Genomic DNA, 17,491 nt, shown 5'->3' with positions numbered 1-17,491 from the left:
GAGACCACCTCCTATTTACTTCAAAGCCCCCAAGTACCCTTCCACCTTCTTCTTCATGTCCTGGACCCCTGGACTTTTCCTGGAGGCTCACCTGGGAGGGATTTCTGGGAAATAGGAGCTTTGGGAGGACCGGGGAGGAGGGGGAAGGGCCCCAAGTGGACATCCAGATCCACTCACAGTACCCAGCCTGCCGCAAACAGCTCCCTCCCCGCACTGCCCAGAGGCCCTCTGTCCTCTAGCCCTCCCCTCCTCAGGATTCGGGGGGAACTGGAGACTCTCAGAATAAAGATTGTGATGAAAACATAGCATAAAACTATATAGCATTGGGGCTTCCCTGGTGGCGCAGTGGTTGAGAGTCCGCCTGCCGATGCAGGGGACACGGGTTCGTGCCCCGGTCCGGGAGGATCCTACATGCCACGGAGCAGCTGGGCCCACGAGCCATGGCCGCTGAGCCTGTGCGTCCAGACCCTGTGCTCCGCAACGGGAGAGGCCACAACAGTGAGAGGCCCCCGTACCGCAAAAAAAAACAAAAACAAAAACCAAAAAACTATATAGCATTAAGTATGGTACTGGTATAGGACCAGAGAGATAAATGAAAGTAAATAAAAAGCTTAGAAACAGATCTAAATACATAAAAATATTTAGTATATGATAAAATTGGCATCTCAAATTAGAGTGGAAAGGATGGGTTACTCAACAGAGAGCTGGGACTGAGAAGCCACCTAAAAAGCACAAAGTAAGATCACATTGTACCCTAAAATAACTTCCAAAAGGACAACAAAGTTAAATGTTAAAAAAAAGTAGAAACATAATTACCAAATGATACCACAGAGAAATTTTTTATAATCTTGGAGTGGGAAAGACTTTTCTGACACGAAACCCAGGAGCCATAAGAGATGACAGAATCCCTAAGCATAAAAAATCCTTAAGGATAAAAAAATTCCTGTGGCAAAAATACAACCAGCAAAGTCAAAAGATGAATGACAACTAGGAAGGATGATTTGCAGTTCATCAGCCAAAGGCCTCATTTTCCAAATCTATAAAGAGCTCCTGCAAGTTAATAAGCAAAAAGCAAACCTCACAGCAAAAAGGGCAAATGATATGAGGAGACAGTTTATAGAAAAGGAAATGTCAATGACTTAAGCAGATGAAAGATGCTGAACCTAACTCATCATAAGGGAAATGCAAATTAAAACTACACAGTATGGGCTTCCCTGGTGGCGCAGTGGTTGAGAGTCTGCCTGCCGATGCAGGGGATGTGGGTTCATGCCCGGGTCCAGGAGGATCCCACGTGCCGTGGAGCGGCTGGACCCGTGAGCCATGGCCACTGAGCCTGCGCATCCGGAGCCTGTGCTCCACAACGGGAGCGGCCACAGCAGTGAGAGGTCCGCGTACCGCAAGGGGGGGGCCCCGGCGGGGAGGGGCCCGGTTACCGAAAAAAAAAAAAAAACAAAAAAAACACTACACAGTATGGAGGGACTTCCCTGGTGCTCCAGTGGTTAAGACTCTGCACTCCCAATGCAGGGGGCCCAGATTTGATCCCTGGTCAGGGGACTAGATCCCACATGCTGCAACTAAGACCCGGTGCAGCCAGATGAATGGATGAATGAATGTTTGGGACTTCCCTGGTGGCGCAATGGTTAGGAATCCGCCTGCCGGTGCAGGGGACACGGGTTCGATCCTATGCACCTCAACGTTCATTGCAGCACTATTTACAATAGCCAAGACATGGAAGCAACCAAAATGTCCATTGACAGAGGAATGGATAAAGAAGATGTAGTACATATATACAATGGACTATTACTCAGCCATTAAAACGAATGAAATAATGCCATTTGCAGTGACATGGATGGATCTGGAGATTGTCACTCTGAGTGAAGTAAGTCAGAAAGAGAAAGCCAGACATATGATACCGCTTATGTGTGGAATCTAAAAAAATGGTACAAATGAACTTATTTACAAAACAAAAATAGAATCACAGATGTAGAAAACAAACTTATGGTTACCAAGGGGGGAACGCAGGGAGGGATAAATTGGGAGATTGGGATTGGCATATACACACTACCATATATGAAATAGATAATAAGAACATACTGTACAGTACAGGGAACTCTACTCAATACTCTGTAATGACCTATATGGGAAAGAATCTAAAAGAGTGGATATATGTATATGTATGACTGATTCACTCTGCTGTACGGCAGAAACTAACACAACACTGTAAATCAACTATATTCCAATAAAAATTAATGAAAAGAAAACACTAGGGCTTCCCTGGTGGTGCAGTGGTTGGGAATACACCTGCCAATGCAGGGGACACGGGTTCGTGCCCTGGTCCGGGAAGATCCCACATGCCACGGAGCAACTAAGCCCGTGGGCCACAACTACTGAGCCTGCGCTCTGGAGCCCGCGAGCCACAACTACTGAGCCTGCGCTCTAGAGTCTGCAAGCCACAACTACTGAAGCCCGCGCGCCTAGAGCCTGTGCTCTGCAACAAGAGAAGGCACAGCAGTGAGGGACCCGCGCACCGCAACGAAGAGCGGCCCCCACTTGCCGCAACTCGAGAAAGCCCGTGCGCAGCAACAAAGACCCAATGCAGCCAAATATAAAAAATACATAAAATAAATTTATAAAAAAAAAAAGAAAACACTACACTGAGGTACCATTTTCACCCACTGGGACTAGCAAAGTCAGGAAATCCCTGAACACTTTATGTGCAAGGGTGATTTTATAGGCACAATCATACATTACTGAGGGAGCATGAATTGGTGGCACCTGGCAAGGAGGCAGTTTGGCAGGAACTATCCGAATTACAAATGTACACACTCGTTACCCAGCGATTCCCCACACAGGTCCGTGCCACACTGTGCTACCAGGGAACTGAAAGTTAAATGGGATGTTGATCAGACCCAGCAACAGAGGACTGGCTAGATACCTCGGGAGCTAGGGATTAGATGCTGGGACAGGAGCAAGGGATGGACACCGATAGGAATGCTCCTTTTGTACTGAAGGGGAGGGAGCTCCAAGAATTTTCTGTGGGGAGAGAGAGCGGGGAGGGGCATGATGGGGGTAGGGGATTAACTGTTATGCATAAAACTGTTATGTATAAAATAAGCTATGATGATACATTGTACAACACAGGGAATGTAGCCAATATTTTATAGTAACTATAAATGGAGCATAACCTTCAAAAATCGTGAATCAGGGGCTTCCCTGGTGGCGCAGTGGTGAAGAATCCGCCTGCCAATGCAGGGGACACGCGTTCGAGCCCTGGTCCGGGAAGATTCCACATGCCGTGGGGCAACTAAGCCCATGCATGCGCCACAACTACTGAGCCTGCGCTCTACAGCCCGTGCTCCGCAACAAGAGAAGACACTGTGTGAGAAGCCCGTGCACCGCAACGAAGAGTAGCCCCCGCTCCCGGCAACTAGAGAAAGCCTGCACACAGCAACGAAGACCCAATGCAGCCAAAAATAAATATAAAAATAAAATAAATAAATTTTTTTAAATTGTGAATCACTATATTGTATACCTGTAACTTCTATAATATTGTACCTCAACTATACTTCAATAAAAAAAAATACTACCCCCAATTTTTTTTCTTAAGGTGCAAAATAGAGGGTATAATAGGCTACTACTTGTGTTTAAAGAAAAAGGAAATGTGTGCGTATATATATATATATATATATACACACACACACATACACACACATTTGTATGTACTTAAAATATTTCTGGAAAGATAATAGGGAGATTTACATTTTGTACTTCTTTGTACCTTTGTAATTTTGAACCATGTCAATGTATTAATGGTCAAAAGTCGGTTAAAACAAAACCAAAAAGAATAAGAATTCCTTAAAATCTTAGAATCGGGTTTCCCTGGTGGCACAGTGGTTGGGAGTCCGCCTGCCGATGCAGGGGACGCGGGTTGAAAAAAAAAAAAAAAAAAAAATCTTAGAATCAAATGATAGAATCTTGGAAACAGAAGGGTAGAAGTTCCGGCCCCTGTTTGAATACTGAGCCCCAGGGAACTCGTTCTTCCCTCCAGGTGCAGTGGGTCCAGCTATGGATCATCTCCGCCAGGAAAGACCTTCCTCGTGCTGACATCTCTTGGGAGGGATCAGAGGGGAGAGGGAGACAGGACTGGCACCCTGGGAGCTGGCACCAGTGCAGATGAAGCGACCTGAGCCCCCTTCCCCCAGGAGAAGACTCCATGCACTGATCTGCTGCCCTGGCTAGCTCGGGCCTCCGGACGCCTCTCCACTGGGATCAAGCAGGTGCGCCCTGGCCTGCCGAGAGCCAGGCGTGCCCTGGAGGAAGTGGCTGTGGTGTGCGCCAGCCCGACCTGGGGTGCCAGCCGGTGCAGTTCTTTCAAAGTGTCAGCTTTGTAGCTGAGAGAAGAAAGTCCCTCACAGAGGGGACTTCAGAAGCCCAGAGGAGATCTTAGGAAAGAGTGACAAGCAGGAGGAAGGTGGGAGGGGACCAGAGGCAGCTCACTGCTTTTTTTTTGGCTGCATTGGGTCTTTGTTGCTGTGTGCGGGCTTTCTCTGGCGAGCGGGGGCTACTCTTCGTTGTGGTGCGTGGGCTCTAGGCACGTGGGCTTCAGTAGTTGTGGCTCGCGGGCTCAGTAGTTGTGGCTCGCGGGCTCTAGAGCGCAGGCTCAGTGGTTGTGGTGCACGGGCTTAGTTGCTCCGTGGCATGTGGGATCTTCCCGGACCAGGGATCGAACCTGTGTATCCTGCATTGGCAGGCGGATTCTTACCCACTGCGCTACCAGGGAAGTCCCGTGGCTCACTGCTCTTCATCCCTCCAAGATTTCAGTTCCCTGGATCTAACTCCTCAGTTCCAGATCTCAGAGGCCCCCCTGGAGGCCCACAGGCACCTCCCGCTCCACGAAGCCTAACTGGAGCTCACCACATCCTTCTTCCGGTTCCTGCTTTGTATCTTTCTAGCTGGAAGTGAGCACCTCCCCTCAGAGTCACTCTGGACCCATCTCATGGGCTCGTGGTTATTTCTGGACATTTCTGCCCCTTCCTAAATGGCATGCTCACTCTGAGTCAGGCTCTAGGCAAAGAGGTGGCCCGTCCTTTCCTCCAAGGCCCAGGTGTTCCTGGGAGGGAGAGGCTCTCTCTTGGTCAGCTCTGTGCCACCCCTGCACCCGCTAGGCCCTCAGAAAGAGCAGGCATCAGCCACATGTATTCAGCACCATGCATGCCACCAACAGTAAGCAAGAGAGCCAAGGCTCTGCAACGTATGAAGCCTCTTTGCTTTGGGCCCAGTCCTGCGTGGGGCACCAGGGACATGGAGAGGGAAAGTCAGTTCTGGCCTGCACGGAGCTCCCAGACCAGGCAGGGCTGGGGTCAGGAAGCCAGATGGAAATGGACAATGAGATGTCAGGACTGTGGCAGGAGAGCCTGAGAAGTCTTGTGTAGGTGGGGAGGAGAACCAAGGAAGGGTCCAAAAGAGACAGAAAGGGAGGAGTGAAGGGGTAAAGCAGAGAAGAGGCAGACATGCCGGGAGGGCCTGAGATGTCTCATGTGGCAGAAGCTGAGGGTGACAGTCGCATGAGAGCAGCTGGGAGACCTCAGCTGGGGCCAAGTCACGCAGAGCCTTAATGCCGGGTGGGGGAGTTTGGATCACCCTGGGAGCAATGGAAATGGTGGGAAGGGCTTTAAATTGGGAGAAATATCACTGGATCAGAGTTTTAAAATGAGCTCACTGAAGAGGAGAGGGTGAGACCGAAGGCAGAGCCAGCCAGAGGGCCAGAGCTGTGGCCTGTGCTGGTTGAGTGCACGGCTGCAGAGCTAAGATCCTGGACCCTCCACCTATTAAGTGGGAGACCTTGGGTGAGTTACTTAACCTCTTTGTACCTCAGTTTTCCCAACTGCAAAATGGGATCATAACAGTACCTAACGTCGCAGGGCTGCTGTGAGGGTTAAATGAGCTAATACAGTCTAGACCGCGAGAACAGTGCTGGGCACACAGTGAGTTCTCAGTGTTAGCTACTAGAACAATTATAATCACGATGCAGGAGAGGGAAGATGTGTCCGGGTTCTTCCTCTGCTGCTGCGGCCTCCGGCCTCCCCGCTCCTCCCTAGGCCCCCACGGAGGCAGCCCTTACCTTGTGCAGCCAGTGGAGGTTCATCTGCTGCCCCACGGCAATGTGACACAGTGCCAGGACCTGAACGGGGGCCCACAGGGCTAGAGTCAGGCACCAGGTGTGACCTGGAGGTTTCTGCCAGTTCCCCAGACACCCTGCTCCCCACTGCTCTCTGGGCCCGGCTCAGCCAGTCAGCAAACCTCCCTGAAGGCGATGGGAATGCCCAGCCCTGCCCAGCCCAGCCCAAGCCTGGCCTCCTCCCAGATTATTCCAGGCCTCCAGGCTCCTTCTCCTCTAGGATTTTTCCCTCAAGAGGTCACTGGGCCCTGCTTCACTTGGACTGCCTAATTAATGTTTTGGGAGTTCCAGGCTCCAGGATTCTGAAGCAGACTTCAGCCTTGTCCCCCAGGATGCCCCAGTCCAGCCTGGGGACTAACCTGAGTCTGAGGGAGTAGCGTATTGGGAGCAGCAACCACAGCAGAAGTTTCTGGAAGAGGAAGTCTGCAGTGGGGCCTAACAGCGGGATGCTCCACGGGGGCGGGGGAGAACATGCCAGGATGGGGCAAAGCAAGAGGACCTCCCTCCTTGAAGGAACCAAGCCCCAGCAGCCAGGAGAAAAGCCAGCTGCCCTCCTCAGACCAGGGCGGGCCCCTCCGTCAGCCCAGCACAGGCCAGGTCTCCCTTCCCCTGGGCACAGGGCCACCTGCCCTCTGAGACAGCCCCACGTACCTGGAGGCCTGCGACGTAAGTGAAGGCGGCTGCTGTGGTCATGAGGATGGGCACGGACCAGTCGCTCCAGTAGCCCGTGCGGTTGTAGAGGTACCTGCCAGGAGGAGAAGGGGCAAGGGTCACACCTCCACCAGGGAGCCAGGACGCTCCCTCGAGCTGGCCAGCTCTCAGCTCTCACGTGGCCCGCTCAGTGACCCGGCCCTGCCCACTCAGTGAGAAGGTCATTGTCTCCCTGGTCATAGGTCAGCCTCTGGATGGCTCATGGGGGACACCTGGGCATGCCAAGAAGCATAAACAAGAAGACAATTCCCCTTAATTCTACTGCACAGAAATAACCATCACCAAAACTGCTGACTCCTTCCAGTGGGTTCCCCCCTCTGCTTATATATATATATAGTTTAAGAAGGCTGGTATTTTATAAATTTATTGTTTGTTTATTTATTTATGGCTGCATTAGGTCTTCGTTGCTGCGCGCGGGCTTTCTCTAGTTGTGGTGAGCAGGGGCTACTCTTCATCGTGGTGCGCAGCTTCTCATTGCGGTGGCTTCTCTTGTTGCGGAGCACAGGATCTAGGCACACGGGCTTCAGTAGCTGTGGCACGCAGGCTCAGTAGTTGTGGCTCGCGTGCTCTAGAGCGCAGGCTCAGTAGTTGTAGCGCACGGGCTTAGTTGCTCCGCGGCATGTGGGATCTTCCCGGACCAGGGCTCGAACGCGTGTCCCCTGCATTGGCAGGCAGATTCTTCACCACTGCGCCACCAACCCCGCTTATATATTTGTGTAAACAGCAAAGCCGGGACCCCGCTGCGTACAGCACAGCAGTCAGAGTTCAGGCGTTGGAGGGAGGCACACGCAGATTCAAATCCCCTGGCTTGCAGGACTCTGTGGAGGTGACAGGCTCCCCTGAATCTAAGATGCCATTGATTGTGACATTCATCTCAATTTCAATGTTAACATGTGAAAAGATGAGGTCTTAGGATTGATAAAATGTAATACCTGACTTCCCTGAGCCTTAGTTTCCTTACCTACAGGATGGGGATAACAAAGTGCCCTTCATAGTGTTTCCTGAGGATGAAGTGAGGTGAGGAACATGGTAAGTACTCAGTTCTCTGCTTCTAATTAACACAAGCATTTACTGAAGTCACTAAAATCCTGAGGAAATGTGAGTTTTTTAATAGTCACGTGGCCTTCTATTGAATTAATGTACCATATGAAGCCAACTTCCTACTAACGACAATTAATAGTTTCCAATTATTCACTATCATAAATTAACACAATTTTTTTTTTTTTGCACATACCTTTCTGTATTATTAATTATTTCCTCAGGATAGACTCCTACAAATAGGATTACAGGGCCAAAGGGAATGAACTTTTTAAGGTTCCTGATAGATGCTGCTTAGCTGCTCTCCAGGAGACTGAACCACCCATATCCTCCCTGTACAATTGGGGAAGCTGAGGCTCAGAGAAGGCAGCAACTTGCACACGTCGTCAGAGAAACTGAGCCGGCGCCAGGCAGCTTCAGGCCTGCTGCCATCTTGGGCCTGGGCAGGGGGCTGGGAGGGGACACCAGGAGGACACTATGGGGCATCTGCCCTCTCCTGGCCCTCACCCTCAGATCCCAGTGGAAAATCTGTTGGGGAAACTGAGGCCCAAAGAAGGGCAGGCCCCGACCCTGGCGACTACTCCTGCAAAGTGTTCTGGCTCCACTTGTCTCTCCCTTTTGGCAGGGAGCCCCCACTGGAAGGCAACAGCCCAGATGGTCCCTTCCTGGCTTTCCCTGTCTAACCCTGACCACCTCGGTCTCACTCACCTTCTCTTGCTTCATGAGCTATCCCCGGAGACTCTCTAGACCCTGAGGACCAGGCCAGGGGCTCCTGAATCTCAGCACCGACTCCAAGAAACTGAGGTGACAGGGTGAGGGAGCTGCAGGTCCTCAGGCCATCCCTAAGCCCCAGGCAGCCCTTCCCTCTGCAGCCTCTTCGACAGGGCAGGCATCCGTCCTCTGCTTGAGCTGCCCAGTGACAGGGAGCTCACTCTCTGCAGAGTGGGGTAGCTCCGTGGACAGCATGATACAGTCAGGAAGGTTCAAGTCCCTGTCCCAGATCTGACTGCATCTTGCTGTGTGACTTTGGAAAGGCTATTTAACCTCTCTGAGCCTCAGTCTCCTCGACTGTCCCCAGCATGTGTATTTGGCACCAAATGGTTGTGTGGCCCTGGGTGAGTCCTACCCCTCTCTGGGCCTTAGCTTCTCCTTCTGTACATGTTGGGGGTAGACCATCACCTGGGCAGCAGACCTGCAGTTCAGCAGAAGTGTCCAGGGTCTACAGTCGAGGGCCAGCAGAGAATGTTCCCATTTGCCCACAGCAGTGCCTGTGCTTTGGATACCTGAAGGATGAATAATTGATTTATGGCATTTAATAAAGGCCAGGGGCCACCTCTGGGACTCGGCTGGGGCTCCGGCTCATCTTGCTGGGCTGCGGCGGGACGGCAGCCGGTCCTTTATTGAGCTCATTAATAACAGAAGCACAGCACTGCCATGCAGAGGGGAGTGGATGCCCAGGCTCCGTGCACCGAATCTCAGGATCATCACAAAATCCTAGAGCCACAGCCCTTCAGAAGCCCAGAGTCCAGAAATCCTAAATTCTAACATAATGGCCACCAGCTGGAGATTCGGCCTCCCAGGAAGCAGCCCTCAGGTTTAGGTGAGCTTGGAGCCCTCTCAGGTCCATCATCTTATTTCACCCTCAGGAAGACCTGATGAGGTCAGTTACTGAGGACTCACACTTATGTGCCCATGGTCACACTGAGCTGAACTTCTTTCTTTTTGATTTATTTATTTTAAATTTATTTATTTTTGGCTGCGTTGGTTCTTCGTTGCTGCACGCGGGCTTTCTCTAGTTGTAGCAAGCGGGGGCTGTGCTTCATTGTGGTGCGCGGGCTTCTCACTGTGGTGGCTTCTCTCGTTGCGGAGCACGGGCTGTAGGCGTGCGGGCTTCAGTAGTTGTGGGACGCGGGCTCAGTAGTCATGGCTCGCAGGTTCGAGAGCGCAGGCTCAGTAGTGGTGGCACACGGGCTTAGTTGCTCCGCGGCATGGGGGATCTTCCTGGACCAGGGCTCGAACCCGTGTCCCCTGCATTGGCAGGCGGACTCTCAACCACTGCGCCACCAGAGAAGTCCCTGAACTTCTAACCAAAAGGAAAAGGCAGCACTGGATGGACAGGGAGCACTGGCTGCCAAGCCCCAACTCTGCCCCCAACTGGTTGTGTGAACTTGGGCCTCAGTTTCCACACCTGTCAATGGGGGAGTTCCCACTAGAACCGAGGGAACGTCCCCTCCTCTGTGCCTTTCACTGTTTAACAAAGGCAGACAGTGGGGGGGGGGGGGGGGGAAGAAAAAGAATAGGGACGGAACCTGCACCTCTGGGAGGGAGCTGTGAAGGAGGAAAAGTTTCCACACACTAGGTGGGTGAGGAAGAAACAGGTGCCCTCGTGCACCCAGGTACCAGCCTCAGCTCTGCCCTTGGACCCGAGGCTGCTGTCCACAAAGGACCCTGAGCTTTCCTAGAACCACCTACCAGCCCTGCCCAAGGCCCTGCTCAGGGAGTTAGGAGGCCTGGGGTCTGGGGCCACCTTCTCTGCTGAGGCCTTGGTCTCTTTGGGCCTTGGAGTCCTTGTCTACAAAGGGGTCAGAGGTCCCAGCCCCCAGCTGAGCCCTGCCCCCATCTTACATTCCTATTTTCATGACAGCAGCGCGAGGGAGGAGGTCTCAGCTCCTCGCTAAGCCTCTGTTCTCTCCAGAGGACCGTGTCCCCCAAGGCTATACAGAGATTTGGTGACCAGTGGTGGCAGAGCCCTGAGGACCAGCCCAGGAGAGAGAATCAAACCCAAGCCCCGTCCCCGTCTCAGCCGCCGGATGACCAGGCCCCAGGCCCCCGCCCCCTGATACCCACTCACCAGTTGAATTCATCGTAGTCGTTGTGGACTTCCCACCAGAAGTACAGCCAGGTGAGCGTGAGGCCGAAGGTCAAGGTGAGAAGCAGAAACCAGAGGCGCTCCCACTGGAGGGGCCAAACGAGGAAAGGGGTCAAGTGGGGCAGGGATGGCCCCAGGCCACCTCCACCCAGCATGGTCCCACCCCTCCCCCTTTGTAGCCCCGCTGCCAGGCAGGGATCACTGCCCTCTTCACACGGTGGGGACCTGAGGCTCAGAGAGGGAAGTGACCTATCCAACATCACTGAGCCCCAAGTCACAAAACAGTGGGGAGCCAGAGCTGGGCCCCTTGTGCTGCAGCCTGAGGCCCTTCCAGCGTGCACCAGTCTCCAGGAGCAAAGGCCATATCTGCCTAAGCCTTCACACTGGGAGGGTGATCCGCAGTCTGAGGGTCACATTCCTCACCTCCTTCCCTCCTCACACACGCCTGCAAAGTAGGTGTTCTTCCTCACCTCTGCCCCCTGCTACACTGAGGCCCAGAGAGGTGAAGTGACTTGCCCAAGTCACACAGCAAGTTAGAAGAGGATTAAAGAGCAGTGCCCCAGCCTCTAGAGTTGAAGGAATGCGGTGTTCTACAACCCCCAGCAGGGGTGGCCTCTCTCTCCTGGCGGGGGGCGGGGGGCTACTGACGCCACCTCTGCTGCTACCGGAGAGGCCTGCAGGCACTTCCGCTGGGCCCTTGGGCTCATCCCTGCTTTCATCCGTCCCCTTATCTCAGAAGCACAACAAGCTTGGGACATCCTGCTCTCTGGGAAACTGCTGAGATCATCAGAACAAACAACAGACCTTGAGGGGAAGTCAGTGCAGGAGACGACCAAGAGCACCCTCCACCTTGAGGGGCTGGAGGGCTAGAGGGCTTGGAGCAGCTCAGCATCTCTCACCCAGCCACTTCCCGGGCCCCTTGCCGGGCTCCCCGCAGCTTTCCGGGCTTCTTTGATCCTTCCTGCACCGGACAGCCAGCTTGGAGCTACGGTTCTAATCCCAGTTTAACCTCTTGATGGCTCCATCTAGAAAGCAACCCCACTCTGGTCCATAGGGCAACCCTCCTCCTCCCTGAGGCCTGCCCTGTCCCAGCAGGGTGAATCCCATCTCCTCAGAGCTTCCATAACTGTTGCAGCCATGTCGGTTAAGGCACAGACCCTGCGGTTCTAGAACTGTCCTTCTATATGTCGGTCCCCCCTGCCACACAGTAAGCACCTTGAAGATCTGGGTGGTCTTCATATTCCCAGGGTAGGTGGCAACTTAGGAAAGATTCGATAGTGAGATGGCGGGTGAGCAAAGGTCCTCTCTCCTACTCTGGCATGAGTATGCCCACCCAGGAGAGATTTCACCAGGGGCTTACCACCCTACCTCCACAGAGGAGCCCTCGGTCTTTTGTGAACCCCGAGCCAGCAGCGGTGAGTGGCCATCTGTCCACAGAGATCACTCTGCCTCAGCAGGTGCAAGGCTTCTGGCCAGAGGACAAGGTTCTGAGAAGGGCCCGGGTGAGGGGTAAGCCTCTGCCTATGATGGGTCCTGTCCCAGGCCAGCAGCATGGAGTCCCGTGGGACCAGGGAAATAGCTGCAGGGACAGTGGCAGGTAGAGAACCCGCCACAGGTGCCGGGGGGTGGGGAATGTCCTATGGTGATGTGTGATGCAGGACTCAGGGGCAATTCTGACAGGTGGCCAGAAAGACCGCAGGTGTCAGGGGGGCCCACAGCACACAGGGGTCCTGTGCACTAAGGGCCACGGTCCTCCCTTGGCTGGATCCTGAGAGTGGGGCAGGGAGGACAGGGCGAGAATGAGGGGCTGCCGCCCCTCCCTACCCCTGGGAACCGCAACAAAGAACTAGGGACCCCATTATTGGAGCCAGGCATGAGCCGGGGCTGGGGGCCACCCAGGGATGAAAGTCCTGGGAGCTGAAAGCCAGAGGTCCCACGGCCACAGGGAGCCTGTACATGGGGATGAAGAGGCCCCATCCACAGTAGGGATGGAGGGGGCAGGTCCCTCTACGAACAATCAGAGGAAAAAACTGAATGGCAGGGGCTGGAAGAAAGGGGAGGGAAGGCCAGGAACTGGGGGAGGAAGTGGCCTGGGGAGCAGCTCCACTGACAAAGAGGCTCCAAATGGCACTAATGGTCCTTGTCAGGGCGTGTTACAGGAGAGGGGCCTGAGCCAACAAGCCAGGCGCCCCCCAACAAGCCAGCCTGGCCCTGCTCCAGAGATGCAGGCTGTGAGGCCACGGCCATGCTGGCAGGGATGGGGGAGCCACTGGCCCTCCATCGCCTCCCACAGTCTGTACAATGCCTGGGCATTTATCCCCAACTCGGAGCAAACAAAGACACCAAGACTCAGAGAAGGGCCACCACATATGGCTGAGCAAGAAGTGCCAACACTGAGAAGGGCCACTCACACCATGGTCACCATTGATGTCCTTATTTGTCATGACAGTTTTCGAGCAGATAACAGTCAAGATCCCTGGGGAAGGGGCACTCTTTGCTAATTTGCACAGAGGCTCAATATGGATGAGTGGAGGTGAGTCAGAGATTGAGCAACGTATACAAGGTGACCAAGTCGGGGAGAAGTGGAGGGGGGCGTTGACCACAGGTGCCCCGGCAGGAGGCGATCGTCTGCTGCCCCCTTGGGAACCAGCCCCGCACAGCTCTCGCAAAACCCGCCCTTGCTCTCTGGGACCCAGGCATGTTAATCCCAGACCCAGTTCAGCTTCCTGAGAGTCCTTTATCCTCTCTTGCTGGAGTCCACACCCTAGGCCAAGCCTTCTTCTCCTTCAGGAAGCTCTCCCATCCCTCCAGCTCCCAAGACCTCCTTTTCTTTTTTCTTTTCTTTCTTTCTTTTTTTTTTTTTTGGCCATGCCATGTGGCATGTGGGATCTTAGTTCCCCTACCAGGGATCGAACCCATTCCCGCTGCAGTGGAAGTATGGCGGGGAAGTAGAAGTCTTAACCACTGGACCACCAGGGAAGTCCCAGGACCTCCCTCTCTTAACTGCTTCTGCACAGACTCTTGGTACCCATCAACTTGACTGTCGATCACATTCTGAATTGTGGAGGTGGAACGAGCCCAGGCTCAAGAGGGAGACAGACCTGGCTCTGCCACTTGGGTGAGTTACTTAATCCCTCTGAGCCTCAGTTTCCTCACCTATAAAATGGGAATAACACCCCCTACTGTGGAGGGTTGATGTTCAATGAGGTGACATACATCAAGCGGCACACAGTAGGCGCACACTAAGGGACAGTTCACTGGGCTACGGACTCCTTCGGGGCAGGGATGGCTGAGGTATCTCTGTGCACCCTGGGCCCGCATCCCGCGGATCACAAGGAGGTGCTCAGACATGGTGTGAGGAACAGAAGAAGGTGTGGACGTGGTGGGGATGCAGGGAGGTCTCAGGGCCACCAGTGGACAAGGACATCATCCAACCCGATTTATCCTCAGGCGAAGCCTGGGGTCCCCAGGGAACCAAGGGAAGGAGCTCCCATTGTGACACCACAGCCCCTTCCTTCCAGTCTTGCAGCTGCCTGGGAGCAGGACGACAGTCAAGGCGCAAGGAAGAAGGGCTGAGAGCAGCTGGGGAAGGGGATGGGCCCTGGCTGCGGGTGAGGCAGGGGGCTCCATCCCTGTTACAGGGGTGACCGCGGCGGAGAATCCCAGAGGCCCGGCCCCATCCCGTCTCCTCCCACTCTTGCCCCCATCCTCCAGGAAGACGAGACCCTCCACCCCGCACGGGCAACCGTATGCCAGTTTCTCCTGCTCACTGTCTCCTGTTGGCTGTCACGTCTTCTCCTCACCCCTCTTGTCTCTGTCCCACCCCCAGCCTTCTGCCTTTAGAGGAGAATGTGTGTGTGGAGAGAGAGCCTATTAGCAGCTGGGGCTCACGGGGTCACAGAGCGCTGCAGCCACAAAGCCCAGCCCCACACAGGACGTATGCTGCCCGCTGTGGGCCCCTGCCCATCCCAGACCGTGGCCCTGGGCCAGAACACACACAGACACTGCTGGGGTCCCCCCGGGGCCTGGAGCACCTCCCCTGGGTCCCCCGAATTGACCCTGGAGACTGAAATCTGCGTCAGGACGGCCCCCGAGCACGAGCCGCCCCCCTGCCCTTGGCGCCACCATGACCTCAGGTTCACTGGCGGAGGCAGAGCTGTCTCGCTGGACTCCTGTTCCCTGCCTGTCCTCCGGGGCAGAGATCGTCTCTGCGTCCTCCAGGATAGGAGCTTGCCCTGCTTCTGCTCCCACAGCTCCAGAGATGGGCACTCTCCCTGTGGGTGCTGCCGGGCCCTCCTCTGGGCTGAAAATTCTTCCCTCTGAGACAGCAGCCGGATAGAGGCAGGCTGTGTTTGGGAGTCCAGGAATGCTGGGTGTGACTGGCCACCTACTAAATGGGTGACCTTGGAGAAGACATTGCTTTATCCTCCCTGAGCGCCGGCTTCCTGCTCTGTAAAATGGGGACAGCAGTGCTGGACAGAAGTATCTGGCAACGGCAGGGTGTCAGAAGGTGTTGTCCTTGCCTCCATCCCTGCCTGAGGTGCAGCTGATTTCTGCCTCCTTGGCTGCCACCCTGCAGCTGGTTCTCTGACACCACAGAGAACAAGTCCGGCAAAAGGGCAAGAACACGGGTCAAATGACCAGGGCGTGGGGGAATACAATCAAGAGCTGGATTTTCATTCCCCGCCCTCTACCACTAGCCGCATGGCTGCGGGCCAATCACTCGGGACCTCAAGCCTCAGCTTCCTCCTCTGTTCCTGAGGATGACATCACCTCTACCTCACAGGAGGACTGCCAGGATCAAATGGGATTACAGATGTAAGCTGTACGTTGCCAAATCCATGATCGTTCCTATAATTATCATTTCATTTCGTGTCTGACAGTCCTTTAATTATGTGAAGGCAGTGATCAAGTCTTCCCCGCCCCCTGCTCTACATCACATTTCCCCAGCTGAGGAAGACAGCCAAGCGGATCACCCCCTCCCAGCCCAGGGTTGGTGCCATGGTCAGGGGGATGCAGAGGTCAGGCCCAGCTCTGCAGGCTGCAGTCCTAGGAGCCAGCACGGCTTAAGGAAGAAGATCCCACATCACTGGCCACGGAGGACAGAGCCCTATATGAGCACTTCGCAGAGTTGGGGGTGGGGCAGTCCTAAGAGCCCTCTACCTGCTGCTTCGCATCTCGCCCTCTCCACAGCTCTGCAAAGCAGACGGAATAGTTGGAGGAAACCAGGGCTCAGAGAGGGGAAGTGAGCTGCCCAAGGTCACAAAGGGCAAACGTAATGATGGAACCAGAATTCACACCCAGCTCTGGGTGCCTCCAGCTTCAACTATCCCAAAGCAACAAAAAGCAAGACATGTAATTATCCTCGTCTGACCAAGGAGGAAACTGGCTCAGAGAGGCAAGGCCTTGCCCAAGGTCACACAGCAAGTCACAGGCAGAGCCAGGGCGGGAACCTTGGAATTTCAGAGTTACAAAAGATTTCAGAGACCATCTTGCCTCATCCTCTAAAGGTCCAATTAAGAACTGGAGAAACTGAGACCCAAAGACAGGGAATGGCCTGGAAGGATGGACACAGGATTAATACCAGGTAAATTAGTACAGAAAGGATGGAGAATTCAACAGATGGTACTGGGACATCTGGACATCCATTTGGTAAAAAAATATATAATTAGACCCCTACTTCATACCCCAAACTCAATTCCAGCATCTCCCCTCCACGCCCGCGTCACCACTCTCTTCCAGTCATTCTACACACGTGCTGAGCCCTGGACACTGGGAGACAGATCAGGCTTGGACTCTCCTCTGAGCAACCTGCACAGAAGACTGACCAGCCAGCAGGCAACGCCAATCGTAGAAACGAGTGTGGCGAATGGGGCAAGCAAGGGCTGCCAAGGAGCACACTGCCAGTTATCGGGGAAGGGATGGTCTGGAGGGCTCTCTGGAGGAGGAGATGCTTGCAGCAAAGCTGAAAGGAATGGGCTTGCTGGAATGGGCTTACCTGACAAGGTAAGGGCAGAGGGAGGGAGTGGAAGGTGCAAAGGCACAGAGCCTGGCAGCTTTCGTTTGGGCCAACTGGCTTCTTAGGGGTTTATAAAAGCTTTCTCTATGTAAGATAGTAACTTTCATATAGATTGTCTACTTTTTCTTATTTTATCAGTTGACTTTAATTTTGTTTTTCATGCTTTTTGTTTAAAACATTTACATTTTTACGCAGTCAGATCTACCCCTTTTTCCTTTATGGGTCTTTGCCTTTGGTATCGTGTTTAGGGCAGGTGGCCCACGATTATAGATTTAATTCATATTTACACTGATAATTTCTCTTTGTTTACACTCGAATCTGTAATCCACCTACCTATCTATAGCTCCATATGTGTGTATACGTGTATGGAGAGAGGTTTCAAAGCCTTTCCTCTAAAGCATGAAGATTAGAATTTCTTTTACTTTACATCTTTCCGAGTTATTTGAATTTTCTCAACAAATGTGTGCTTCCTAAACAGAAAAAAAGGACCTTAAAAAAAGGAAAAAATACATTTCATCCATCTGGAATTTCTTTTGATTTGAGGTAAGAGACAGGGATCTAATTTTACTTGCACCAGATGGATACTTCAGCTGTCCCTGTACGGTCTGTGATATTTGCAATGATTTCCGTGATTGTCTACCACACGGCACGCTCTCAGATGTGTGTGGGTTGTTTC

At 53.5% G+C, this 17,491-nt stretch overlaps 1 protein-coding gene across 2 annotated transcripts in view; it reads right to left on the bottom strand.

Moving 5' to 3' along the window:
- GDPD5 (glycerophosphodiester phosphodiesterase domain containing 5) overlaps positions 1-17,491 on the bottom strand; it is a 90,565-nt gene that overhangs the window by 18,497 nt on the left and 54,577 nt on the right. For both annotated transcript variants that reach the window (XM_024761964.1, XM_024761965.1), the window contains exons 4-6: positions 10,779-10,882; positions 6,830-6,923; positions 6,122-6,181 (exon numbers count right to left, since the gene is read on the bottom strand). In XM_024761964.1, coding sequence (XP_024617732.1) covers positions 6,122-6,181; positions 6,830-6,923; positions 10,779-10,882 — 258 coding nt within the window. The remainder of the gene's footprint in view (positions 1-6,121; positions 6,182-6,829; positions 6,924-10,778; positions 10,883-17,491) is intronic.

This window comes from Neophocaena asiaeorientalis, unplaced genomic scaffold (genome assembly GCF_003031525.2).
Source record: "Neophocaena asiaeorientalis asiaeorientalis breed wild unplaced genomic scaffold, Neophocaena_asiaeorientalis_V1.1 scaffold263, whole genome shotgun sequence".
Taxonomy (NCBI): Eukaryota; Metazoa; Chordata; class Mammalia; order Artiodactyla; family Phocoenidae; genus Neophocaena; species Neophocaena asiaeorientalis.
The sequence above is the reverse complement of the archived record's forward strand: the minus strand, read 5'-3'. Positions and strand labels throughout refer to the sequence as shown.